The 27,197-nt window shown below is 39.3% G+C and overlaps 2 protein-coding genes and 1 long non-coding RNA gene across 3 annotated transcripts in view; 2 read left to right on the top strand and 1 right to left on the bottom strand.

Annotated features, from left to right (window-relative positions):
- Positions 1-1,145: 1,145 nt before the first annotated feature.
- LOC138974630 (uncharacterized) lies at positions 1,146-15,994 on the bottom strand. The gene is made up of 9 exons (XM_070347355.1): positions 14,876-15,994; positions 13,496-13,660; positions 10,633-11,695; positions 5,528-5,580; positions 5,109-5,138; positions 4,601-4,750; positions 3,134-3,427; positions 2,679-2,768; positions 1,146-1,240 (listed from the first exon to the last, which is right to left on the bottom strand). Exons 1-9 carry the CDS (start codon positions 14,934-14,936, stop codon positions 1,146-1,148), a joined length of 2,001 nt encoding a protein of 666 aa, XP_070203456.1. The 5' UTR covers positions 14,937-15,994.
- A 4,073-nt stretch (positions 15,995-20,067) lies between these two features.
- LOC138972302 (uncharacterized) lies at positions 20,068-22,476 on the top strand. The gene is made up of 3 exons (XR_011457544.1): positions 20,068-21,096; positions 21,662-21,746; positions 21,993-22,476. It is a non-coding gene; the product is annotated as an uncharacterized lncRNA (long non-coding RNA).
- Positions 22,477-26,551: 4,075 nt separating this feature from the next.
- LOC138973468 (uncharacterized) overlaps positions 26,552-27,197 on the top strand; it is a 12,142-nt gene continuing 11,496 nt past the window's right edge. Inside the window, exons 1-2 of the mRNA XM_070346185.1 lie at positions 26,552-26,742; positions 27,059-27,197. The exon at positions 27,059-27,197 is cut by the window's right edge and continues 96 nt beyond it. Of these exons, the coding sequence (XP_070202286.1) occupies positions 26,716-26,742; positions 27,059-27,197 (166 nt within the window). The 5' untranslated portion in view covers positions 26,552-26,715. The remainder of the gene's footprint in view (positions 26,743-27,058) is intronic.

Genomic DNA, 27,197 nt, shown 5'->3' with positions numbered 1-27,197 from the left:
AAGCCGGATATGACGTCATCAAAGACATTTATCAAAAAAATGAAAAAAACGTTCGGGGATTTCATACCCAGGAACTCTCATGTCAAATTTCATAAAGATCGGTCTAGTAGTTTAGTCTGAATCGCTCTACACAAACACACAGACACACACACACACACATGCACGCACATACACCACGACCCTCGTTTCGATTCCCCCTCGATGTTAAAATATTTAGTCAAAACTTGACTAAATATAAAAACAAGTCGCGTAAGGCGAAAATACAATATTTAGTCAAGTAGCTGTCGAACTCACAGAATGAAACGCAATGCCATTTTACTCGTAGCATCGTCAGGCCACCGCTCATGGCAAAGGCAGTGAAATTGACAAGAAGAGCGGGGTAGTAGTTGCGCTAAGAAGGATAGCACGCTTTTCTGTACCTCTCTTTGTTTTAACTTTCTGAGCGTGTTTTTAATCCAAACATATCATATCTATATGTTTTTGGAATCAGGAACCGACAAGGAATAAGATGAAAGTGTTTTTAAATTGATTTGGACAATTTAATTTTGATAATAATTTTTATATATTTAATTTTCAGAGCTTGTTTTTAATCCGAATATAACATATTTATATGTTTTTGGAATCAGCAAATGATGGAGAATAAAATAAACGTAAATGTGGATCGTTTTATAAATTTTTATTTTTTTTTACAATTTTCCGATTTTTAATGACCAAAGTCATTAATTAATTTTTAAGCCACCACGCTGAAATGCAATACCGAAGTCCGAGCTTCGTCGAAGATTACTTGACCAAAATTTGAACCAATTTGGTTGAAAAATGAGGGCGTGACAGTGCCGCCTCAACTTTCACGAAAAGCCGGATATGACGTCATCAAAGACATTTATCAAAAAAATGAAAAAAACGTTCGGGGATTTCATACCCAGGAACTCTCATGTCAAATTTCATAAAGATCGGTCCAGTAGTTTAGTCTGAATCGCTCTACACACACACACACACACACACACACGCACAGACAGACAGACACACATACACCACGACCCTCGTCTCGATTCCCCCTCGATGTTAAAATATTTAGTCAAAACTTGACTAAATATAAAAAAGAGCAACACGCAATATTGCTTTTTCCTCTGGCACAGTAATGCAATTCACATACCCAAGTGGTGTGCATTGCCAGTGGCGCCAGTGTTCGTGTGGTCTGTGTTTAGGCCTGTAGTTGATTCTGCATTAAAATCTGTACAATCTGCAAATAAAAGTTATATTGTATAAAACTGTCTTTGATATTAACCCATATAAGCCCACTATCTTACTTTTGAGACGCTTATTGGAATCCACTGCTGGCATTAACATTGAGTTCAGATTTCTGTTCTTAATTGGACTAGGGAGGCCCTAACCAAATTGCACAACCAGTTAAATTCAGAGTTTCTTATCCTTAATTTTGAAGAGGCGGCAGTTTGCGAATTTTGGGGTGTTGGTATTTGCAATCAACTGTTACCTTCAAAGCTCAGCCAATAACTTTTTTGTTTGAAAACTGTTTATACATCATCACGAAGAAATACTGTTTTCTATTTTGTATTAGAAATGAATTACTTTTGATATGTTTGAGATGAAACAAGCGTACCGTTTTTGGGACAATTAATGAGATCAAGAGGTGTGGTTTTTTGCGCCTAATTACTCTCATCAAGGTCTATATTTTTGTGCAGACTTTAAATGTTTCATTAAAGGCACAGTAAGCCTCCCGTAAACCATCACAGATACTGTCAGGCTTTACACACACCCTCTCCAAATGTATTGATGACGTTGACCATGAAAGTCAAAGAATTGCCGAATCCAGCATCATTAGCCAAACGAAGTGCATAGTTTCCACCAAACTCTGTTGTCACGTTTATGATGTCGAAGTGTAACATCAAGCTTGGAGGGGTTCCTTTCAAGCTGAAGGATCTTTCAGAACTAAAAAAAGAAGAAAAGAAAACTCGAATAAGACCTTAAATTCCATTGTCTGCAATTCTTATGTAAGTGTGCAACAGTTCCATGTATATTTTCCAGGCAATTAGAATAATCAGGAAATAAACACACATTCAGGAAATATTTGTTTTGATTGCGACAGGGATACACTTAATATAACAACATTTCTGGAAATATGTGAATTTATCCCGGAAACGGGGAAAATTGCACATTTAACAAACTTTATTTGGCAGCTTTCAGCATGAATGCTATCGGTGGTATAATCTCCAAAATGTGTATTCTAGGCTGTATCGATTTTTTCAGTAAACTCAATACAACGTACAAGCTCAAAGGGCCCTTCATGAGTAAACAGTGTTGCTCACAGTTCAAATCAATTTCTAGTTTTGGTCAGAAAGACAGTGAAACAAAAACATGGTGAATTCTGAAGGGGACATTCTGCCTTTAGAACTCATCCAATTTATGAATTGTTTTTAGTTTCACTCCTAGATAGTTATGTCCTAATACGTCCACGTAAGATGTAGAGGGGTCTACACAATTATGATTTCTCCTCTCTCCTCAAAGGAAAATAGCACAATTAAATGTAGTTCTCTTTCTATTGGTGCTAATTTGTAGGGCGCTGCAATGTGTGCACTTAAAGACAAACCTGCGACATGAATTGAAGATTAGTCTTCCAGAGGGCGTATTTTTCGACAGCTCGCATTCTTTTATGTATGTACTGTGACTGCGAACGGGAAAACGGAGATGAAGACTGTCACTGAGGGCAGCATCGAATAACGTCTTCTTGGCCACAGTGAACTCTGGTGCGCCTAAGTGTGAGAAGAATAGAAAGTAAAACAGTCATCGTATATTGACAAACAACACCATACAACAACACCAACAAACATGTCATGCTCTCCCCTAGTCGTACACAAAGGCAAGGTGTTTTTCAGACACAAGCAGCATAAAACGTAGTACTAAACATCACCATTACTCTTTGTATAATTATAGGGTGGTTTTTTTCTTTTGTTTTTCGTCAGCAGGTAAGACCGATAGACGATCATCTTCGTGATGAAAATGCCAAGTTAATAACCGTGTACAATACTTAAAACTATGTCATTAACAATAACGTTTCCAGAATAAATCGAGTCTTTTTATATTCAGAATGAAATATTATTTCATACGTTTGACGTACATTTCACAAGCAAGGTTTTATTCATGCTGCTTTTGCCATCCTCAGTTTCACACACGATCTCTCCTGCATCCCCACACTGGACATTGTCCATGTTGTGCTGGATTTCGTTGTTCTGTGGTGTATGATTGACCTCAAGCTCTTTTCCCTGTTGGTCCCTCAGACGCGGACGTGACGTCGAGGGTGGATAACCAATATTCCATGTGCAGACGATGGTAACTGAAGAGTTTTGAGGAACCGGCCCGTCTACATATTTCCCTTTTGTGTGAACTGAAATGCTCTCGATGCTTGGAGGATCTGCACACACACCATGAATGGATGGATTTGGTCTTCTTTCAAAAATTAGTGACAAAGTGACAAGTACATTCTTAGTCTGTCATCCAACATTATTTCTGTCTTTGCTGAAGTCGACATGTAAGCAAACTCTCATAGGCTTTTCACTGGAGCGGGATATTTTTCTGTCTATTTGCCTAATCACGATTTTTGTTTATCAAAACGTACACTTACGTTCATACACTTATGTTTAGAAATACTCAAACTCATGAGTCAAGTACTCTGACTGCCTTGCCTGGAATGTCAAATTGTAAACGAAATCATCTATTGCTTGCTTATGACACATATAGTAATTAGAAAGCCAAAGACGAAATGAAACACAATAAATCAACTTCGAGTGGGCCATTTCAGATGGAAATTAAGATGGAATTAAGAGAGTCTTTTGAAGAAAGCTTGTTTGTTTTACCTAACAAGTGGAGGAAGCATTTAGACTTAATTGTGAAAGAAATTTTAGTGACTGAAATATATACAAATGCAATTGTGCGCTCTGCAATAAATAAAGATGTAGAAGAATTACGTTGGGTAGCATTGGGGAAAACGTGTTTTAAGAACAAAAATACAGTAACAAATAAACAAAAGAAAACAAAAGAAAACAACAACACATAATAAAAGGAAAATAAAAAGGAAGACACAATAGAAAAATAGAAAGAATAATTAAACAAATATCAAAAAATAATGAAAGGAAGATAAAAAGGAAGACACGATAGCAAAAAAGGACCCCACAAAAGCATCAAAGTAAGAACTACTGCTCCTATGGCTGCTACAGCATACTATGACTATAGTTAAATGCAAGCAACAGCAGTAGAAAGAAGGAGATCAACAAAAAAAAGAGAGAAAGAAGTATAGAATGAATCAACACAACATCACTGTTGCATGATGAACGCATCAAGTGACTCACTCAGCAAATCTGTCACTCGCACACCCATTCCCACAGCAAATAATGTTGCAGTTACTCACATTGTTCACGCAGTATCCCAACCGACTTTGTGAAGACCCTCTTGTCTTGCAGTTCTGCAATAAGATCTAAATCCAATGCAGAACTGCCAATACGGTTTGTGACAGAATATTCCCCGGTTTCTTTATTGCAGGTGCACCCCTTTGACGGAATGCAGGCATTATTTTCGTGCAAAAGCACACAGAGAGTTGTGAGTGGTGAGTTTTCTGTTTTCTTCAACACCTTCACAATATTCAGGTCACTTCCGCACTTATTGGAAATGGTGAATGTAAAGTTGACTTCCAACCGTTTGTCAACGGTGATGGGGTCACTGCTCACCTTGGAATTCAAGCCTGGATAAAACGAGAAATGTGTTGTTAAATCCCAGGATTCAGAACACATTTTGGAAACAAATTCTAGACTACAATAAATAAAAACATGTCTGTTATCAGGCATTAGTAGTGTTATGTCGTATTGTACTGGTAATCGCGTATGAAGTTCATGAATTACATATTTCTTCATCTCAGTTTGATATAATGTTTGTCGTGACTGAAGATGTTCACTTCTGTAACGGTATAAACCGGATATATTACCATTCACGTTAATAAAGACGTATAACTGGATTAAAGTATAAAACACTGGAAAGTATCATACAAAATCAATTTATTTACATATTGCAAATACATGACGTTCATAAATGTATATACTTACATGATTCATTGCTCTTGATAAGACGCAATGCTGCAAACAATATTACTGAACAATTGCAAAACCACAGTCTTGAAGGCATAGCTGCTGCACTGTATTCACCTTACTCATGAAAGGCAAAACAGACACTGAATTCAATATTCTACAAATCACAATTATATAATTTCCCTGTTATACAAGTAATCAGCTTCCCTTCAAATATTTCCCCAACTCATTGTTATACTATATGTCTGTGATAGCGCATCTGTGCTTTTGATTTACGCATGATGCGGCAAGCCCGGAAATGCGGAATTCCGGAAATTGTTCATAAGAAGAACCCTCGATATATTTTGTGTAAATGTTCATTCCATCCAACCATTACGTATTTACGTGCCCGGCCCATTTTGTTTATACCCAACTGAAAATGATGAGAAATGCTTTACCTGTAGATTCTTTGTACGTTACTCGCCACTTTTCCTTTTTTCCGCTATCTTGGCTGCCAAACAGTATTTAAGATGTGTTTTCCTCTGTGTATTTCTAAACAAGTCACACTCGATTTGTTTTTCGGGAAGTTATCGTTTGCTTTGTTACCATAAGGTTAATTTCAATATGCATGGTAATGTGCGTGGTCATTACATGGCCAATTATGTAAGTACTTCATTATGCATAATAATTATTATTGAGGTGCTGCCGGCTGTGAAGTCTGCGTTTTCGTTTACAGATACGATAACAAAGTAGACAGGTTCTAACGCACCCCAGAAAAGTGTGATTTTTCTAGGATACACCATTAGTGATTTGTTTTGTTTCGTTCATGTTTATGTTTTTTTAATAAGATTTTAATGGGTTTTTTAAAGGTTTTGTTGTGTTCAAAACAGTGCCTTGTATTTAGCACTTATGTTACCATATGTAATTTTGTTTGCACAGTACGACATCCTCATTTCCCAAACAACATTTACAGAAACAATTTAGTTTTTTTATTTATGGCTTTTCTTCTGCGCGTAAAAAGTATGTGTGGGCATGTGACTTTAACAGTATCTTTTGATACAGCACTGGTCTTTGCACGTGAGTATGTTGTGGTTTCTGAAAGGAGTGTCAAAACATTGTCCCCTTTCCTGTCTATTCTTCACAATTGTTACAACCCAAGGGTAGGTCCAGTATTGTCAAAGTGTATGTTTCCACATCATTTCCGCAGTGTTTCCTTCACAATGTAAAGTTTTTGATTGAGGCTTAAAAGTTACACGGAAATATTTTTCAAGACCTGTTCTCATTATCCCCGAGTACGCAGTACTAGGGTCCAACAGACTTTAATTGTGTGTCTGTGTGTGTGTGTGTGTACCTGTCTGTCTGTCTGTCTCGACTTAACAGCTTATTGCTGGGAAACTACTGGGCGCAGTTCGTTCAAAAGTTGATACACTAACTTGATAATATGTCCGATTGATCGTATTAAAACTTCATAATGTTACCTGGGACCTAAATGCGAAATATTCCACCAAAACGACTCTTAACGGGGGGAGTTTTTGCGGTGGGAGGCTGGTCGCTTTGCGAACAGCCTGAACTAAAGGGGAGAATTGGGCGGCCTCAGCCGAACACGTCACGCAGTGACGAGAAAAGCATGATTTGCAAGCCAGACAACGGGTGGGGATATGGTCTCGGCAAAGAAATTACAATGCAAGGTTTGGTCTCGGTGAAAGAGAGACAGAGAGCACGAGAGAGTCTATGGCCAAAGTGATCCGGGTTCGATTCCCGGCATGGGCGGTCTATTTTTTTTTTTTTTTTAATTCTTTGTTTTTTAACTTTGTTCATCTTACCACAGTTACTTCGTTGTTTAGATTTTTTTTAATTCTTGTTTACTATTGTTTATTATGAACGTTTTAATGTTTTATTTTACTCTAATAGTTTTTTTAATTGTGTAAAATAAATAAATAATTTTTTTTTTAAATCCAAGTGATCCGGGTTCGATTCCCGGCATGGGCGGTCAAATTTTTTTTTTTTAATTCTTGTTTACTATTGTGTATTATGAACGTTTTAATGTTTTATTTTACTCTAATACTTTTTTTAATTGTGTAAAATAAATAAATAATTTTTTTTTTAAATCCACGTGCACAAGACAAAAACTTTCATACTGGGGGAGCGAGCCAGTCTGAAGAGTACTCGGGTCCAGCGCCAGCGTTTTTTATTGTTGACTATTGTTCTCGGGACGAAGAAAGCTATATGTCACATCTAGGCTGAAATGGGATCAGGGTGAGACGCAGAAATCAAAACAGCGTAATTTATATCAATGTTATGTCCATGCTCTCTTGGACTTGTTTTGGAATTGAAAGTCTGGAGTTGATTTAACAGTTATGTTTTGTTAAACACAGCCTCTCAAAGTCAAACTAAATAAACTCTGTCAAACAATCAGTGCACGCATTTACGTATATATACCCCAACTAAAGCATTCAATCCCGTGTTAATTCATTCAAACGTTCTATGCCTGTAAAGGCCCTCCACTTAGCTGTTTAGCACAATATCATTTTCACGCTGTAATGTTGAAAACGTCATTGCTATTATACTTTCCTTAACTAATAAGATATGTACCTGTTCTGTTTTGCATGAGGCATTCGTATTGGTCCAGTACATTTGCATTAAGCCGTGCATGTAGTGTGTGTCAGTGTGTGGTCAATATTATTATTGTTTGTATTGTATATTGACAATTTTACACACACACACCCTCACACACACACACATATATATATACATATATATACAGGCACACACACACACACACACACACACACACACACACACACACACACACACACACACACACTCTCTCACGCATGCACTTTCACACAAACATGCACTTTCACACACGCATAAAAACAAGAAAGTAATACTACTGATTTTAATTAAATGATCGTAACCACCACAACAACAACAACAACAAAGATATATCAGAAACATCTTAGGCTGCTGTTACAATTAACAATGCTTGTCAACTTCATAAGTACCATACGATTTATGTTGCACCTCGCAAATTGAAAGCAACATCAGCATGCACATTGTTTTATGCGTATAATGTACATCGATTATGTGCGATCACAGAATGTGGTGAATGAGCACGAAATAAAATAATATGAAACAATGTTAAATATCAGATAATAATGGCCTTCCTGGTCATTGTAGACTACACACACACACACACACCAACAACAACAACAACAACAACAACAATAACAACAACAACAACAAGTGGGATACACCAACATTCAAACACTGTCAAAATGTAATGATATTTTACACATGCAAACATATACAATACTATTTAGCGAGGCTAAAGTCACAACACAAACGACCAAAACAGTCGTTATGTATACTGTCTTTGTAATAAAACATACTGATGAAGATGATATTTACATTTTACCGGTGAAGCCAACATTATTCTATTCATATAAAATAATCGAACGATACACAAAACAAATCGATCAGCAAAATCAGCGAAGATAATAAAAAAAAGAGTTACAACTGCTTTACTCTTATATTTACCAAAACGAAATGCAAATTAAGATGTTCAGCTCTGTTCTAACTCTTGCGCTTGAAGATCACTTTCACACTGATCATCTTGTCACATACGTATACATCCAAACAGGTACGTCCAAAACAAAACAAAAGTACAATCAATTAACTCTAACCACAACAATAACAATTCACAACAATAACAGCTACTACAACTACAGTTTATAAACAAATTAAAATATTAAAATCAGAGATTACAACATGGTAGAGCTTCTTTTTACAAAATTCAGTTAAGTATTACATAACAGACGTTTGTCCAAGATTAGTTAGTGTCAACAGCAAACAGTAGTACTTACATATCAAGAAATAACTCACATGATAAAATATCCCCCCAAAAAGAGAATCAATTAAAGGCACAGTAAGCCTCCAGTAAACCATCACAGATACTGTCAGGCTTTTACACACAGTGCAAACACCCTTTCATTTGAACGCTCACCAAACGGGAACATCCTAGGTGCCCTCCGTAAAGAGCGATCAATTTTCAAAGAATTTATTTTTGCGTGGTTTATCTTACCCCTGAGCCATCGTGAACCCGTGTGATCCAGTTTCCCTTTTTCACAATGTAGTCGTCAGTTAGTAATTTGAATGCGACTCGATGTGAGCTTATCTGCAATAGCACGTTATTATGTACCTCTGACTATGCACGAAACAAACGGCTGTGGTTCACAAGAACTCTAGCGATGGCTTTTGACTGTTCAGAGGAACTGGCGATAGCTATAAACCGTCGTCTGCTACGAGAACCACGATCTTGCGTGACCCTGCTTCCGGGCTTTTCTTTTTTCAAACTTTCAAAACTTCGAATTGAACTGATCTTGTCTTGATGAAAAAAGAATTCTTTTATGATTTAAGAATGTTTGTGTAACAAGCTGTCAATTTATTATTTAGATTTTAAAAGTTAGGTCTAGCGCCAAAACGCACCACGGTCCGATTGTCTCTGAGCAATCGGCGCAAAATTAATTCTTTAAAAATTGCTCGCTCTTTACGTAGGGCACCTAGGATGTTCCCGTTTGGTGAGCGTTCAAATGGAAGGGTGTTTGTACTGTGTGTAAAAGCCTGACAGTATCTGTGATGGTTTACGGGAGGTTTACTGTGCCTTTAAGAACTCTAAAACGAAGTATTTGCTGAATATCTGATCGATGCGCCTAAACCGTTATTGCGCGCTCGAACTCGAACTCAAAAACATCAGGATTTTAGACCGAGAGAGAGAGAGAGAGAGAGTGTGTGTGTGTGTCTGTGTGTCTGTCTGTGTGTGTGTCTGTGTGTGTGACTGTATTTGTCTGTGCAATTTGGACAGGGTATAAAGTCCTAATACAGACTGGACAGGGCAATGTGGCGTGGAATTGACCCTTACACTAATTGGCAAGTGTTGTGTAGCACTGAAAGCGCAGGTCCTTAATTCCCAATGGCCAAGGTGTTTTGAAAGATCTCATCATTCGGTTGTGAAAGACGTGAAGGACGCAGGCACATTATCAAAAGCACGAAGAAATGGGTTACCATCTGTCTCGTTAGAGCAGTTCACACAGAATCAGGTGAAATGTGGCACATCAACAAGAACGTTGTTTTGGCACTAAGGGAAGCACTGTAGGCAAATTGCCGTAATGATGGCGGGAGTTCAGCTGCATTGTGCCCTCTACCAAGTATGCTAAGAACTGAACCCATTGAGCAATAGCTTTCTTTATCTGAAGGGTTTATTCAAGTTGATCTAACTTGAATATTTCCTAGAGCAGTATATACTAAGGCATGTGTAGGAACAAAGACTTTGCTGTACGGGAAGTGTAAACCATTTCATGTGTGTCCTTTTGCATTGAATGGGTTTCCTTTGATATTTGCAATCTTTAAAGTGGCTGCGATTAGAGATGAGGACGGGTAGCAGTTTTTCACTGTCATTGTTTCTAGTTTCAGGACAAGTCTGAAGAGTTTTTGTTGTGACATATTATTGATGGTTGAATCAATGCGTTTCAGTAACACAGCCGAGGGAAGCTGTTCAACTCACTTTTGCTCCTCTGTTGTACAGCTTTGTTTGTCTTGGATTTTCGTGGTGGAAACTGTCTCTGACGTAACGGCGACTGTGGTAGACACTGTCGTAATTGCTTCTAGAGGAGAGGCGATAGGATGGAGGTAATCACCAGGGAGGGTGTTCAATGTTTTCTTGGAGAGAGTCACGGTATTCTCGTATAGTGTCCCTTCACACTTTGATGCAGTGCAGCTGTTCATGGCAGATAGACCTGCAGTCTTGGCTGCAGGTGTAGGTGTAGCTACCTCATCAGCAGAGGCGATGGGGTGCAGATAATCATCAGGCAAAGTGTTGTCATGCTCTCGTGGTATCGGCATGGTGTTTTCACATGGTGGTTCGGACGTTGAGCTGGTGGTCATCGTAAGGGCTGGACGTGAAGAACGAACCGTGACAGTATCTGTATCTGCTTCTGCTGCAGAAGTGCCTGGATGATTGTCATGTACTCTGATATTTGGTAAAGGGAATGCGTTAGCAGCCGGCTGGGTGGTGGACAACACGCTATCTGATGCTGGAGAAGCCTCCGTAGAATGTAGGTTGGTGACTGGCTCAAGCCAAGTCGACATGGTGTTTTCATACGGTGGCTCAGACCTCAGGGAGGCAGCTGAAGGCAAGGAGTCTCCTGTGATACTATCCGTCGTTGTTTCCACAGCAGAGAAGCTGGAAAGCAGATGATCGTCAGAAGTACTGTTTTCTGACAAGTTAATGGCGACAGACGCATTTTGATCGTTGGATGAAGTGCTGTCTGACACTGGAAAAGCAACGACACTCGGTGGGATGTTGTCTGGCTCTGGAAATGTCGGTGTCATGTTTTCATATGGTGGTTCAGATCTCGCCATGCTGGTTGTTATTGGAGCAGAAGGCCAGGAATGTACGGTGACACAATCCGCCGAGATTTCCAGCGCAGAAGTGCAGAAATGACGATCGTCATCAAGTTCACTGCTCTCTGACGAAGGAAATGCAATAGCAGCAAGGTGCTCGTTGGCGAAAGTGCTGTCTGACACTGATGAAGAATTCGATGACGCCACGATACTGTCTGAAGGAGCTAGAAAAAAGATATACATGATGCTATAGCAACAGAAGACATTAGAGTTAACTCAGAATTGTAATAATACGCTGACTTGTTTGATTCTTCAGCATTATCAGCATGCAAAATTTCAACAGAGCAGGTCAGCGTGGCATTCTAAGAGGGTGAGCCCGCGCGTCTGCTTGTGACGTAATGTGGTATGAATGGAGCGAGAGAGATGGAGAGTGAGGGAGGGAGGGAGGGAGAGAGAGAGAGAGAGAGAGAGAGAGAGAGAGAGAGAGAGAGAGAGAGAGAGAGAGAGAGAGAGAGAGAGAGAGAGAGAGAGAGATTTGTTTTGATATTGTCGTCCTAATCTTGACTATCATGAGTGGACTATTTGAGCCTCGATATTTTATTTATGTTCTTACGTTTTATGTTGTTTATTCTAATGCTGTATACACCACACCTGAGTTTCTCCTCGTTGAGATAATAAAGTGTTCTATGTCGAGTGCTGCATGACTTGCTAATCTGTGCTCCCATCCATGCACCAACTGTTATGACATGGTTATGAACTTTTCAGGTGGAGCTGCAGTTGTACTCTACAGCAAACGGGTTGGTTGTCCAATGAGCCAAGGACCCATTTTTGTCGTACTACACGAGGAAGAATGTTATACTTAGTTAGAAAATGGGATGCTCTTAAACTGGCACCATTATTTTGTGAAACGATGAGTGCAAAATTTAAGCATCTGATTTGAGTCCTCATGATCAGTCTGACGCTTTAATAATGACTTCCACAATATTGTAATGATTTTAACACAAGGAAGAAAACCTAACATTGTATTTTCTTATCTAGCAACAATGACTATTTTGTCTTTGCTTACAATAGTCCGGCTATCAATTTTCTATTGTGTCTATATGTTTCACCACGTAGACTTCCACAATGCATCGGTACACACATTCTGAAGATGCACATACAACTAATTAAAACAATCAAACTTAATTGTACATACAATCAATCAATCAATATGAGGCTTATATCGCGCGTATTCCGTGGGTACAGTTCTAAGCGCAGGGATTTATTTTTTTATTTGTTTTATTTTTATTTTATGCAATTTATATCGCGCACATATTCAAGGCGCAGGGATTTATTTATGCCGTGTGAGATGGAACTTTTTTTACACACGCATTCACATCGGCCAGCAGATCGCAGCCATTTCGGCGCATATCCTACTTTTCACGGCCCATCATTCCAAGTCACACGGGTATTTTGGTGGACATTTTTATCTATGCCTATACAATTTTGCCAGGAAAGACCCTTTTGTCAATCGTGGGATCTTTAACGTGCACACCCCAATGTAGTGTACACGAAGGGACCTCGGTTTTTCGTCTCATCCGAAAGACTAGCACTTGAACCCACCACCTGGGTTAGGAAAGGGGGGAGAAAATTGCTAACGTCCTGACCCAGGGTCGAACTCGCTTCCGAGCGCAAGTGCGTTACCACTCGGCCACCCATTTCTATTGATGCTTGGTTAACTGGACAAGGTGATGCTACAGTCTGTAAAATGGCATTCATGGGGTTGTTTTCTTCTACAAAATGTGACGTTGAAAGGTACACACGTTCAAGTGCTGTTGCTACAAAATACAGAAATATAACAACAAGCATATTTACTTTGAAAATGCTTGGCAATCGGTCGAAAATAAATGGTAATCGTCAGTGAGTTTTAAAGATACACACATTCAAAAATCGTTACTAATTGCTCATTTCATATGCAAGTACCTGTCGAACATGTGGGTTTGATGTTTTGTTCACAAAGATATGGCAATCAACCGTATTCTTACTTGCATCTTCTTCGTCGGGGATGTCAGAATAGATGTGGTCATGCACACTGATGAAGGAATCTCGGTGGTTCTGTGGTGCAGACTGTACGTGGAACATCACGGCGTCTGGTGCTCGACGTCTGAACATGTGAGGGGTGGGAGGCGGAAAATGTCTTGATGTAGAGCCTGTCATTAGCATTGTATTATTTAAAATGTGATATGATATTGCAAAAGACAAAGTTTGATTTGGATTACAATGTCCAGAAGTATACATCGGCACCAAGTTATGTCTTGATACGTGTTGAAGTTGGTAATATGGTATGTGCTATTCCTCATCCAAAAACCTAATACATGTACGAGTATAATTAAAAGGTGGGCATATAGGTGCTATTTCCTTAAGCTAAATTAAATGCTATCTGGTTGCTGGGCCAGGTACAACCAGTACATTCCTCTGATTTGTATGCATTGTTTATTCGGTTCAAAAACATTTGTTGAGGCCAGTGCAGTGAAAGAGACGTCTTTCACGCTGATGGACCAGAAACCCTTTTAAGGTCCAGCTTTGTTCCATTGTCGGTAGCGGATCACCACCTACGGGCAACGCAGTAACCTGCCGGTCATCATAACCAGCGAAATATGGACCGATTGCCGAAATAGGGGTGTGTGACAGTATCCAATCACAACCCCTGAGTTTCCCGACGGCGTCTGATAGATGACGTCTGAACGTTCATGGGATAGGAAATAGAAAGCCTGTATCAGCATAATATTCAGTCGAGATAAATAGATTAGTCAAGACCCAGCGGAGGGATATCATAGAAACACTCAAGCCTCTTAAGTATGACTTTTGTACTTTGCTTTTCTTCTTATTATAACTTTCTATATCCCCCGCCCCCCCCCCCCCCTTAAGACCCAGCGGAGGGATATCATAGAAACACTCAAGCCTCTTAAGTATGACTTTTGTACTTTGCCTTTCTTCTTCTTATAACTTTCTATATCACCCCCCCCCCCCCCTAAGACCCAGCGGAGGGATATCATAGAAACACTCAAGCCTCTTAAGTATGACTTTTGTACTTTGCTTTTCTTCTTCTTATAACTTTCTATATCCCCCCCCCCCCCCCTAAGACCCAGCGGAGGGATATCATAGAAACACTCAAGCCTCTTAAGTATGACTTTTGTACTTTGCTTTTCTTCTTATTATAACTTTCTATATCCCCCCTCTCTCTATCTCTCTCTCTCTCTTTTTTTTGTGTGTCTCTTTCTGCCTCTCTCTCTCTCTCTCTGCCTTCTTTCTCTCTCTCTCTCTCTCTTCTCTCTCTCTCTCTCTCTCTCTCTCTCTCTCTCTCTCTCTCTCTCTCTCTCTCTCTCTCTCTCTCTCTCGCGCCCGCACAATCGTAGTTTACATACCTCTTCTCTTAATGAAGATCCCGACGGCAATGCAAAGAGCAAGGAGCAAGACGAATCCCATCGCACCAAGGAGTGTGAAGAATTGAAGTTTCCATTGGGTGTTGATGTTTGTATCACCACGGGATACCGTTACTTGTGAACATGAAATTGACCGTTAGATGAAAGCCGAGGTAGGTGGTTAGTTTCAAGAAGAATAAATACTAGAATAATTATTGTTCATAAGGCTGAGTTTTCGTTAGGAATCAAATTTTTCTATAGCACAATAATCGACATAAAGCACAAAAAACACATCACAGACACATACAGACGTTTGCTTGAAACTCTCTCGGCAGTTTTAAAAGGGAGCAAAACTATATAGGCCTTAGAGAAATAATTTAATCTTGTGTAGGCACATTTTATCAAAACAGTTTAATTCAAATTACCATTTTGAAACAAAACTAGAAATGCAATTGAACCTTTTTTATGTCCACAATAATACAATTTATTAAAGCGGGTTGCGTAAAGCAATGTGAATAATATTGAGTCAAAATGTTGGCCAAACGTCGAAACTGAATATATGCTAAATCCCCTTTCACCATGACTTAGCTAAACAATTATGTTGACACATTTTGCAACCACAATTTTTTTTTAGATGTTATGCAATGATCCGGAAACAGTTTTAAACTCGACATAGGATTGTTCACTGGTGTCGAAACAAAATCATGACTTCGCATGTCAACAGACAAATGATTGATACATGTACAGGCACATTTTCCGCAAATTGTCTAGCCCTGTAAACACGCTTGATAATTTTATGATGGTTTATGTGCCACAGCGATGCCCAGCCAAGCGTGACCGCAGCGTATTTTGAAAGGCACGCGGCCATGACCACTGTCAGTGCAAAACAGCGTGAAAGTTCAATTTTGTTTTCATGTTTGTCATGACTAGCCAATTTACGCCAGGAGTAACATGTAAATAAAACTTCGGCAGTACCTGTATCAATCATTTTTGTTCTGAAGACATGTGAAGTCACGATTTTTTTTTTACCCAAGTGAACATTCAAATGACGGGTTTTAAAACTGTTTCCAGATCATTGCTGCATAACATCTGAAAAAGATACCTGTACAAATGTACTTGAAGTATATGTAGCATCACGCCGTATAGTCGGCTATACCCAGGGCGCGCTGACGCCAAGTGTTAACATAGCAGTGTCACCAACTTCACGGCAAATGTACAGTTGGCGGCGAAAAAACGCAACTCATGCACGTAACGCAGCGTCTTTGTGTTATGTAATCAGAGCTATAGCTATGTGTGCAATCCATTCTACAAGATGTGGATTTATTACCTGGACTGATTCTTTCGACGTCCAGCGATGACGCTGTCTTTTGGCCCTCAGTATCTTCAAAAGAAATCAAAAACAAAGAACAAAGTGCGGCAACATTACATTCTGATCCACTTATATTTTACCAATATTGTCCTTATGTACACCTCCCCCTTTCTTTCTTTTTGTTTTTCATTAGTCTAGCATTAATTAAATAAACAGTCAAGCAAGCCATCAATCCTAGATCATTAATTAGTCAACAGCGCTTTTTGCCATCAGCAAATATAAGTGTAACGTAAGAAAACTACAGGCGATATTAGTAATTAACATTATACAAGAAGAGAAAGGAAGAAAGCTAAAATGAAAGTATGAGTACTGTATACAACGATAATCAATTAGTATCACTCATTTGCCTTGAATACAAAAAAAGTAAGAAGAAGAAAGGACGATATATTGAAAAAGGAGAAGGGCTAGGATGTCGTGGTGATGAATTGATTTTAGGTCAGCAAAAATCGTTATTAATCTAAAGGTATTTATGTATTGATGTATACCTTGTGCAGTCTTTGCATTTCCGACGCTGACCACGAAAGTGAGAGGATTGCCAAAGCCAGCATCATTTGCCAAACGGAGGGAGTATATCCCATCATGCTGCGCCGTCACGTTTATGATGTTGCAGAGCAGCATCAGATTTGGTGGAGATCCTGCTAAGCTTATCAGAACTAAACAAAAAACAAAAAAATTGAAAACAACCAACAAAAAACAAATAAAAACAACAACAATACGGTAACCAGATCGAAAAAAATAAGCAAGTACAAATAAACCACTTACTAAGCGTAGTACCAGGCCTGACTGTAAGCATGCAAAAAACATGCTTGTGTAGGTCACAGGCAATTTATCATATCTGGAACTGCGTGAATGCCTTAAGCAGCCAAGGAAAAGTGTGTATTGTTGCTAGCATATCGGTAAACATATAACATGGTTACACTTGTTTAGAAAGTATGTGACTTTCACCTTGAAAATATAGGATATTTCCTGCAGAGCATCACAGATCTGCCCAGACGTTTATATTGGATGAGAGTACCTCTTGCTTTCGGTGTATAGTTGGGTTGGAATTTGCTAACACATTCATTGACAGTGATGGTAATGTGTGACATTATTTAAACTTTAACATTTCCATTCAAGCGGGTAATGTTAGGTGTAAGTCCAGGTCGTAGAATTCTCTTATCCAATACAACAGCCTTGTACTGACCTGTTTACAAGGTATGTTAAACCGAAGGGAATGTATGTCTATTTAAAATATAATAATAATACCTCAATACTTTCATATGATTTTATCTCTTTCTAAAACTGTAGGAATTATTTGCTAGGTTCATCATAAGAACGATATTGCCAAGTATAATTTCGCTCTTCCTCTTGCTCGGTAACATCTGCCATATATGACGGACGTGGATAAGAAAGCTTATAAACAGAGGGAATGGCTACTTTTTAACGTCTGATCGATGACAAACCTCTCTGATTTCCTAGCTGATAACTTGATAACATGAAAACGCCAATTTGTATTTTGTAAACGCCATGTCTACTCATTACATCGCTCTTCTGTCGTTAATGGGATAGAGCAAAACACAATTCTACTCTCAGCCTGCTCAGGGGTAAATTGGAGTACATTACAACTTTTTTTCCAGACAAACCTGTTGCATGACTTCAAGATGAGCTTTCCGAGGGGTGTCTCTTTTGACAGCTCGCATTTCTGTATGGTGGTACTATGACTGCGCACAGGAAACTGAAGAAACAGACTGCCACCAGGGCTAACCTTGAAGGACTTCTTCTTTGCCGCTGTCAAACTTGGCGCACCTAGGTGGTAGAGAAAACAGATAACATCATTTAGTGTATTAATTAATGCAGACATATAATCATTAAGTGAGAGAAAAACGTCAACCATTTGTTATTTACGAAAACAAGGAATCAATTACTAACTCTATCTGTTACACGTGTATTTTCTAGGACCAACATAGTGCACCAGCATTTCAATATGATAAAATACGTTCTTACAAAACATACCTTTCTTGTTTTTTATTCTGAATTTTGGAACGTTAAATTGGCAGTCTATTTGTCTTTGGATTGATAAGCTTTGATCAATATCTGACGTACATTTCACCAGCAAAGTCGAAGTCATGTTGCTGCCACCATCCTCAGTCTCACACACAATCTGCCCAGCATCTTCACACTGGACACTGTCCATCGTGTGACGGACCTCGTTGTCTGGCTTTGCCTTATGAGTGACCACAAGCTGCTGTCCACGTTGATCATTCAGACGCGGAAGTGAAGCTATTGGCGGGTAACCCAAGTCCCATGAGCAGACGATGGAGATGGAAGAGTTTTGAGGAACAGGGTCTATTGTCGTTTTCCCATCAGAAAGTAGTGAAATGCTCTCGATCTGTGGTGGGTCTTGAAATAAGCAGATACAATTTCTTGAACATTCATTACATATGGATGTAAGTGTGTGTGTGTGTGTGTGTGTGTGTGTGTGTGTGTGTGTGTGTGTGTGTGTGTGTGTCTGTGTCTGTGTCTGTGTCTGTGTGTGTGTCTGTGTCTGTGTCTGTGTCTGTGGACTGTGTCTGTGTGTGTCTTTGGTCGCCATACCTCAGAGAACAAGATAGTGTGCATGCACACTGCTGAGGTGTCGCAGATGTGCACCTGGGTTTTAGTTTCTTGATTCAGTGTTTCCTTTCTCAGATAATGAACCTCAATATAGCTGAACACAGCCTATTATAGTGCAAGGGAGGTAACTCTTGCTTTGCTATCCATGGACGGGAGGTAACTCTTATCATACCAGCATACCCCATCTAAGGGTGTAGCATGATTAGTTGAACCTGCTGGTCAATTATCTGGAATGTTCTCAAGAAAGGGAGGTAACTCAGTTCATAAAAATCATTTAAGTAGGAATTTAATTGATGGTGACACTCTCAGTGGGCAGCACATGCCTTCAAATGCTTTTAATGGTCACCCCGGGCGTATCCGGGATCTGGATGCTAGTTTTAATATATCGATCAAACAGGCATGCATATTATCTACACAATCAAAGCAAAACCAATATATACATGAGGGTCGAAATAAATCTGAATTAAAAAAAAATACTTTACAGAAATAAATGAGTGATCGTTGATAAACGAATTAAGGATTAAAATACAAATATAATACACATGCAACAACAAAGTAAATAACTGAAATGAGGTTTAATTCCATCAAACAACAAAGAAGATGTCAAAATAGCTTGCATTGACTTACATCGCTCGTGTGTCACTCCAACCTCTGTTTGAAAGCTCTGACCATTTGCCAACTTCACAACAAGTTCAATCCCTCTCTCAGAGCCATCCATACGTTTGGTGACAGTGTACGCTCCTGTTTCATCGCCGCATGTACAACCATTTGAAGGAATGCACGTGCCATGATCGTGGACAAACACACAGGCAGTTCTGTGTGGTGGCTTGTCTTCCTTTACCATCACCTTCACGGTAGAAACATCACTGCCGCACGTGTTGGAGACAGTGAATGCCAAGGATACATTTGATCTCTTTTTTGTGATGACAGGGGTGTTAGTGATGTTGACTCGAACGCCTGAACAAAGTGAATTAAAGTTCTGAAAGTTAAGACCACAAGGCAATACACATAAAATAACCTCCAACATGTATTAAAGATATAACGTGAACATTCAAAATCCTTATATCTTCAGTAAAACGGTGTGAGTCCATTCCTGATCTCGTTTAAGGAATTTGCCTTTCTCGGAGAGCAATTTTACTTCACTATACAGTTTATCGCCATGTTGTAAAGACTAATTGCATGTTTTCAAGTTCTGACTAAATGTTTTCAGGTAGGCTGGTAATATGTGGCCATTTCTGCGAAAAGGGACCCTGTTGATCTAAGCCTCTGATTGGAGAAACGCGGGGTCAAAGTTAGAGCAAAATGTAAACAAACTTTGCTGTGCTGACTGACGCCCACTTCAAGTTGAATTTCTAAAACGTTCAATGAGTTATCAGCACAATGAACACCAATTTAAAGAAATGGAAAATAGTCTTGGGATCAACATTACAAACTTCTAAAAATGTTTATGTTCATTCCTCCTCAGGAAAAACACATCGAACCGATGACGAGTTGACTGCGATCATGCCGAAAATGGCGACAGAGTGTTTTGTTGTGCTTCGAGATGCATTTTTTCGTCGCTAGTTTTGGTCAAGTTAAAACAACTTACCAATTTTTTTTAAAATGTTTAACAATGATATAAACTTTCATCTAAAAGCACATTCAGGAAAGTGATGTAGCCAAATCATCGCACAGCCACATTTCACTAGACGGATGATGATCTATACGCATAGTTCAGGTAGATCTGACTTTCACGCGACCGTAGACTAGCACTGTACGAAGAAGCAGACGACAAACGCAGTTGCCCGATGAAGAACAGTTACTCCCCGTTTTCGTCTTTAGTTGCTTCCCTTGCTAAAGTTACTGACATTTAGATCAGTGGTTCGACTGTCGCTTTCTTTGCAGCTGTGAATTGGGATAGTGGAAGGGCAAGTCAACCTTCTCAGTTGAGCACGGGATGTTCTGCTGACAGAAGTCACTTTGGGATAAGACAACGATTTTGTTGACGAGGTCAATGCTGTTGATTCAGAATAATTATGTTGCACTTCGCCCGGACATTTGTGACTCCGAAGTCGAAGCAGATACTTTGATCACGATGGTGTTGTAAACGTTCATGATGACAATTGCGCACACTACAAATCGGTTAAAGACTTCTCCCAGAGCATATTGCGAAGCAAGGTCTTCCTCTTCCTGATCGTTTGAACGCCCGGACATCGTACATGAGAACATGTTGCTCTTACCATTTGCTGTCTCCACTTAGATCTATGACAGGCTACAATTTTAGGTAAGTTACCATATAGACTGCAGTGTGTGTGTTGTGTGCGATGTGTGTGTGTGTTTTTTGTGTGTGTGTGTTTGTGTGTGTGTGTGTGTGTGTGTGTGTGTGTGTGTGTGTGTTTGTGTGTTTTTGTGGGTGTGTGTGTTTGTGTGTGTGTGTGTGTATGTGTGCGGCTTGTGTGTGTGTGTGTGTGTGTGTTTGTTGTGTGAAGGTTTCTGTATGTGTGTGTGTGTGTGTGTGTGTGTGTGTGTGTGTGTGTGTGTGTGTGTGTGTATGTTTGTATGTGTTTGTGTGTGTGTGTGTGTGTGTGCGTGTGTGTGAGTGTGTGTATGTGTGAGTGCGTGTGTGTGTGTGAGAGAGAGAGAGAGAGAGAGAGAGAGAGAGAGAGAGAGAGAGAGAGAGAGAGAGAGAGAGAGAGAGAGGATAATGACGATGATGATTTTTATGATGATGATGATGATGATTTTGATGATGATGATGATGATGTTGGTGATGATGGTGGTATGTGTGTTTGTGTAGTATGTTTTTAAACTCCCTTTTTTTTTAACCAATGTTACTCTCTTTTTCTCAGTTTGCTCGCGTGGAACAGCAAACAAGTCCAGCAATTCGCCGGACAGTGCAACAACTAAAGACAGCAGTGCCCGGCCACAAAGCAGGTAAGGGGGAAAATACAGTTATATTTGTGTTTATGTGCTGTTTTCTCCAACAAAGAAGCACACACACACACACACACACACACACACACACACACACACACACACACACACACACACACACACACTACATTTTCAATAATATCACCATGACCAGCTTAGAAATGGCAAGTATATAGGTACCCAAAACCAGACTTGAGCTGTGCAAATAGTAGTTAGTAAATAATATATTGATTAACTCTGTTTCAGAGAAGCAAGTCTTAATTCTACCTTGCGAATGAGGCAGCGGTACAGAGGAGGGTAGCAACTTCAGTCTTCGGCATGGTGCATCAATACTTAGGCATGCAGTTCTGTGTGTGAATGAACACCACGAATCCATTTTGAAAATTTCTTGATCGTCGGCCACATCAAGTTTGACCCTGACTGGCATTTGAGTTTGTTGAAAGTAAAGGGAGACGTTCGATAGCAGAGTGCAGGGATGACATTTTCAATTCAGTGAAGTGATGGACAGACTGACAGACCCACGTGTGCAAGGACACACAGCACCATGATACTTTCTACAACTGGAAGCTGTATTGACCATGAAAACTGAACAATTAATCCTTGTTATGAAATTTAGAAGTACCACAACTTCAAGTCGACAAGCAGCAGAATCTGGTATTGTTTTCAGCAGACAGCCTCAAATAGTTTGTGTTTGTATGTGCGTGGGTGAAGAAAGAATAGAACATGGAGTGGGGAGAGGTAGTGTGAAAGAAGAAGAGATATTTGAGAAACAAATCATATGGCTGATTGTTGTTTCTTTTGCATGGGAGGAGAGAATGATAGAAAAAGACGAGAAAAGTACAAATTAGGGTAACGTTACAAAAAGGGCAATAACTCTGGAATTAAACATTATTTTGACCTAAAACCACACAAGTCATAACGGCAGATGATTGAACTTGCTATTTCCCGGCAAAAGTTTGTTTTTAAAAGTTTGGCCATTTTAAGTCATTTTGGGGGTATCTCCGAAAAAGGGTCATAACTCCGTGAAAAAATTTTTTCAAGGTCTGAAATTTTCACATCACGTTCTAAATATAACAGTCTGTCAAATAAAATCAAAAACTCAAAATCGATAAATTTGTCAACTGGGTCCCTTTTCGCAGAAATGGCCACATATATACATGGGTGTGTGCGTGTATGTGTGTGTGTGTGTGTGTGTGTAGAGAGAGCGATTCCCAGAAATGTACTGGGCAGATCGTTATGAAACTTTTCATGAAAATGTTTCCAAGTGTTATCCAAAGACGTTTTTGTCAAACATTTCGTTTGAACAACAACAACAATAACATCAACAACAACGACACATAACAACAACAACAACAACAACAACAACAACAACAACAACAACAATATCAAAAACTACACTAGAGAGAAACAAACATGATTCCTGTTTAAATAACAAATAGATAACAAACGTATTCACTCACTAATCATTTACTATATGACACATCAAGTGAACCGTATTGCCGTCACTCACATTTCTCGTGTTGAATTTCAACAGACTTCGTGAAACGTCTACCGTTTTTCAGTGTTGCGATGAGTTGAAATTCTACCTCCAAACCATCAATGCGTTTCGTGGCGGCGTATTCGCCAGTTCTCTCGTTGTAAGTGCATCGACGAGAGGAAGAGGTGTTGGGAAATAAACAGACAGTCGTCAGTAAGGGATCATTTGATTTTACTAACACCTTAACCGTTGATAAGGCACTGTTGCACGTGTTAGAAATGGTGAACTTCAAGGTCGCGTCGGTTTGTGCTTTAACGTTTGCAGGGTTGTTGTAGATGTTGGAAGTCAAACCTAGGAAAAGAGAAAGAAGCTTGTTTAATGCATTTCACAAGAGTTATTTTGGTATAACTCTACATTGAAAACGCTAGGATATGATTTGTAATGACAACTTAGTTTAGTGCATTAGTAGTAGGCGTATAGTGGAATTTATTGATGGCAGAGCACCAACTTGATTTTTGCCTGGAATATTAGTTTTCCCAACGTGAAATGAAAGAAAATGTATTAATGTAATACTTTTCACATCTTTCCCTTTCTTTCTTTCTTTATTTGGTGTTTAACGTCGTTTTCAACCACGAAGGTTATATCGCGACGGGAAAAGGGGGGAGAGGGGATAGAGCCACTTGTCAATTGTTTCTTGTTAACAAAAGCACTAATCAAAAATTTTCTCCAGGGGCTTGCAACGTAGTACAATGTATTACCTTACTGGGAGAATGCAAGTTTCCAGTGCAAAGGACTTAACATTTCTTACATACTGCTTGACTAAAATCTTTACAAAAATTGACTATATTCTATACAAGAAACACTTAACAAGGGTAAAAAGAGAAACAGAATCCGTTAGTCGCCTCTTACGACATGCTGGGGAGCATCGGGTAAATTCTTCCCCCTAACCCGCGGGGGGGGATCTTTCCCTTGACCTTCTCCAAATATGTTAACATTTCTGCTGAAACAACTGCATGGCTGTATCAAGGATATGAAATAGGTAACCATCAAGCAGAATATCACATTTGTATTTGGTTTTTCTATTTGAAAATAACGTTTGTTCATAAATTGATATACTTACAACATTCACTGTGCGGGATAAGAAAAAATTCTGCCAACAAGATAACTGAGCAATATATCAACAGCTGTCTGGAAGGCATAGCTGCTACACCGTGTTCATCTTACGCGTAAAAGGCAGAGCAGATATTGAATTAAACTTTCTACTAACCACAGATATATCACTTCCCTATGATCGAAGTGATTAGCTTCCCTCTAAATATTTCCCAACTCCTTTTATACGTCGGTTGGATGTTCCGTATCTGTGTCTGCCGTTTACTCAGTATGGTTAAAGTCCGGAAATGCGGTCTTCCGGCCAATTTGTTTCCAAACACACGCAATTATTGTTTTAAACTGTGTTTTCTTGATCCACCCATGACGCGTTTGCGTGCCCATCCTACTCATGTCGATGCTAAACGCACATACATCTGGAAATTAAGACTAAGAACAAGCCTGTGTGTCCTGTCATTTTTACGTTTGTTTCTCGACCTTTTTTTCCTTGTTCTTTTAAATAAGCTGTCAAATTTAATTTAAGATGTGTTTTCCTAACTGTGTGTGTTTCTATAAAAGTCATAATTGATGTTTTTGTTTTCTTCCATTGAGATAAAACTCATTTCCATATGCATGGTGATAGACATGTTAAAATGGCTAATTGGGTCTATTGAATAATTCTAAATTCTTGCGGTGCTGCCATATTGGAATTTTCCGTTTCAGAGTAGAGAGAAGACAGGCTGAAAGCATACAGAAAAACAATGTGTGTGTGTGTGTGTGTGTGTGTGTGCGTGCGTGCGTGCGTGCGTGCGTGCGTGCGTGCGTGCGTGCGTGTGTGTGTGTACTTCAAGATACATCACATTGAACACAATATGTGTCTGTATCGTTCATGGCTTATAATATGTAATAATTTGAATGCTCATTATTGTATTGCCTTCAATGCATTTAGCAGTATTGGTACTTTATATCATTCTGTGTGCACTGTAATACATCCATATTTCTCAAACAGGGTATTCATTTTAAATTCTGTATGGCTTTTGTTATGAGCATAAAGTATTTGTGGGCATATGTCTCTAGTGTATTTTGATACGGGGCTTTGCACATGAATGTTTGTGGTTTTCGAAATAATTGTTAAACCATTGTCCACTTTCTTGTCTATTCTTCGCAATAATGACAACACAATGGCAGGTCGTGTATTGTCTAAGTATATTTTTCCACATCATTTCCGCAGTGTTTCCTACACAATGTAAAGTTTTTGATTGAGATTTTCAAGTTACACGGAAATATTTTTGTCAACGCTGTTCTCATCATTGTTGACTATTGTTTTCGGGACGAAGCAAGCTGCATATCACATCTAGGTTGAAATGAGATCACGGCAAGATCAACACAGCGTTATTTTGTTCAGCCAGAAGTGCATTACAATTATATATTATCATCTACCTATGGTCCAGCATAATGTCAAGTCTTCCTGAAGGATATACTGGGCTTGCAAGTCTATATATAATTCATAAATTTTTAACACAACCGCTCACGTTCAAACGGAATAGCCAACGATCAACCAGAAACCCACCAAGTAAATTAACCAGCTAGCAATCTAGCCGATCAGCCAAACCACCCACAGACCTACCTATTCACCACCAAACATACAAACTAAACATTATACCAGGTTTTTTTTCTAAAACACGCAGTATGTCGATCCTAATGGTGAGGCATATTGACTCGATCTCCATTTGTTTTGGACCGACATTTTTCTTCCCGGTATACGGGTTCTTTCTTTCTTTATTTGGTGTTTAACGTCGTTTTCAACCGTTCAAGGTTATATCGCGACGAGGAAAGGGGAGAGATGGGATAGAGCCACTTGTTAATTGTTTCTTGTTCACAAAAGCACTAATCAAACAATTGCTCCAGGGGCTTGCAACCGTCGCGATATAACCTTCGTGGTTGAAAACGACGTTAAACACCAAATAAACAAAAGGGTCTTGCATCGTAGTACAATATAATACCTTACTGGGAGAATGCAAGTTTCCAGTACAAAGGACTTAACATTTCTTACATACTGCTTGACTAAAATCTTTACAAACATTGACTATATTCTATACAAGAAACACTTAACAAGGGTAAAAGGAGAAACAGAATCCGTTAGTCGCCTCTTACGACATGCTGGGGAGCATCGGGTAAATTCTTCCCCCTAACCCGCGGGGGTCGGTATACGGGTCCAATGTCGACATTCAACAGTGGGTGAAAATAAAGCTTCACTGTAGTGTGCCTGTTTATGCTATTTGCGAGAAGCTAAGAAATTGTACATAATCTTTGATGGTTATTGTTTTCTTTTCGGGACGGACATGGACCATGGTGTTGTGACCAAGGGAAAAAGCGAGCTGAGCCTAAATTACAAACGTCCCTGTTATGCCTCATTTCCCGTCAACGAAAAAGGTTAATATTGCCATTTTGATAGCAAAGTGCTTGCTTTTGTTTGCAGTCGTTATAACGTTCGATTACTTTGTGTGTTTCATTTGGGATCATTGTGTCGATTAGGGCACAGGAAGGCGTGTATTACATCTGCTTTAAATAGTCGACTCACTCTTTGTATAATGTTGCCTTGCATTGTTATGAATTGGTTAACTTTTGTACGTAATAACTTCTTTCTTTTCTCTGTTTTCTTATATTCACTCATTTGCGACACTTTACAGGAGCCGCACAAATGTCACTCGTTCATCAACGTTTTTTTTACATTTCTTTTATAATACAGAAACAACTACAATTTACGCTGATAAGGATGGAGATTTTGAGATTGACTATACTGGCTGCAATATGCGTGGGCGTCAATGCAAATTCTTTCAAGGATCCCTTCACCTGCCATGCTGGAGACTTTGTCGTTGGACAGCGTG

This window comes from Littorina saxatilis, linkage group LG8 (assembly GCF_037325665.1).
Source record: "Littorina saxatilis isolate snail1 linkage group LG8, US_GU_Lsax_2.0, whole genome shotgun sequence".
Classification (NCBI taxonomy): Eukaryota; Metazoa; Mollusca; class Gastropoda; order Littorinimorpha; family Littorinidae; genus Littorina; species Littorina saxatilis.
Note: the sequence above shows the minus strand (reverse complement) of the source record. Positions and strands in the feature narration are given on the sequence as shown.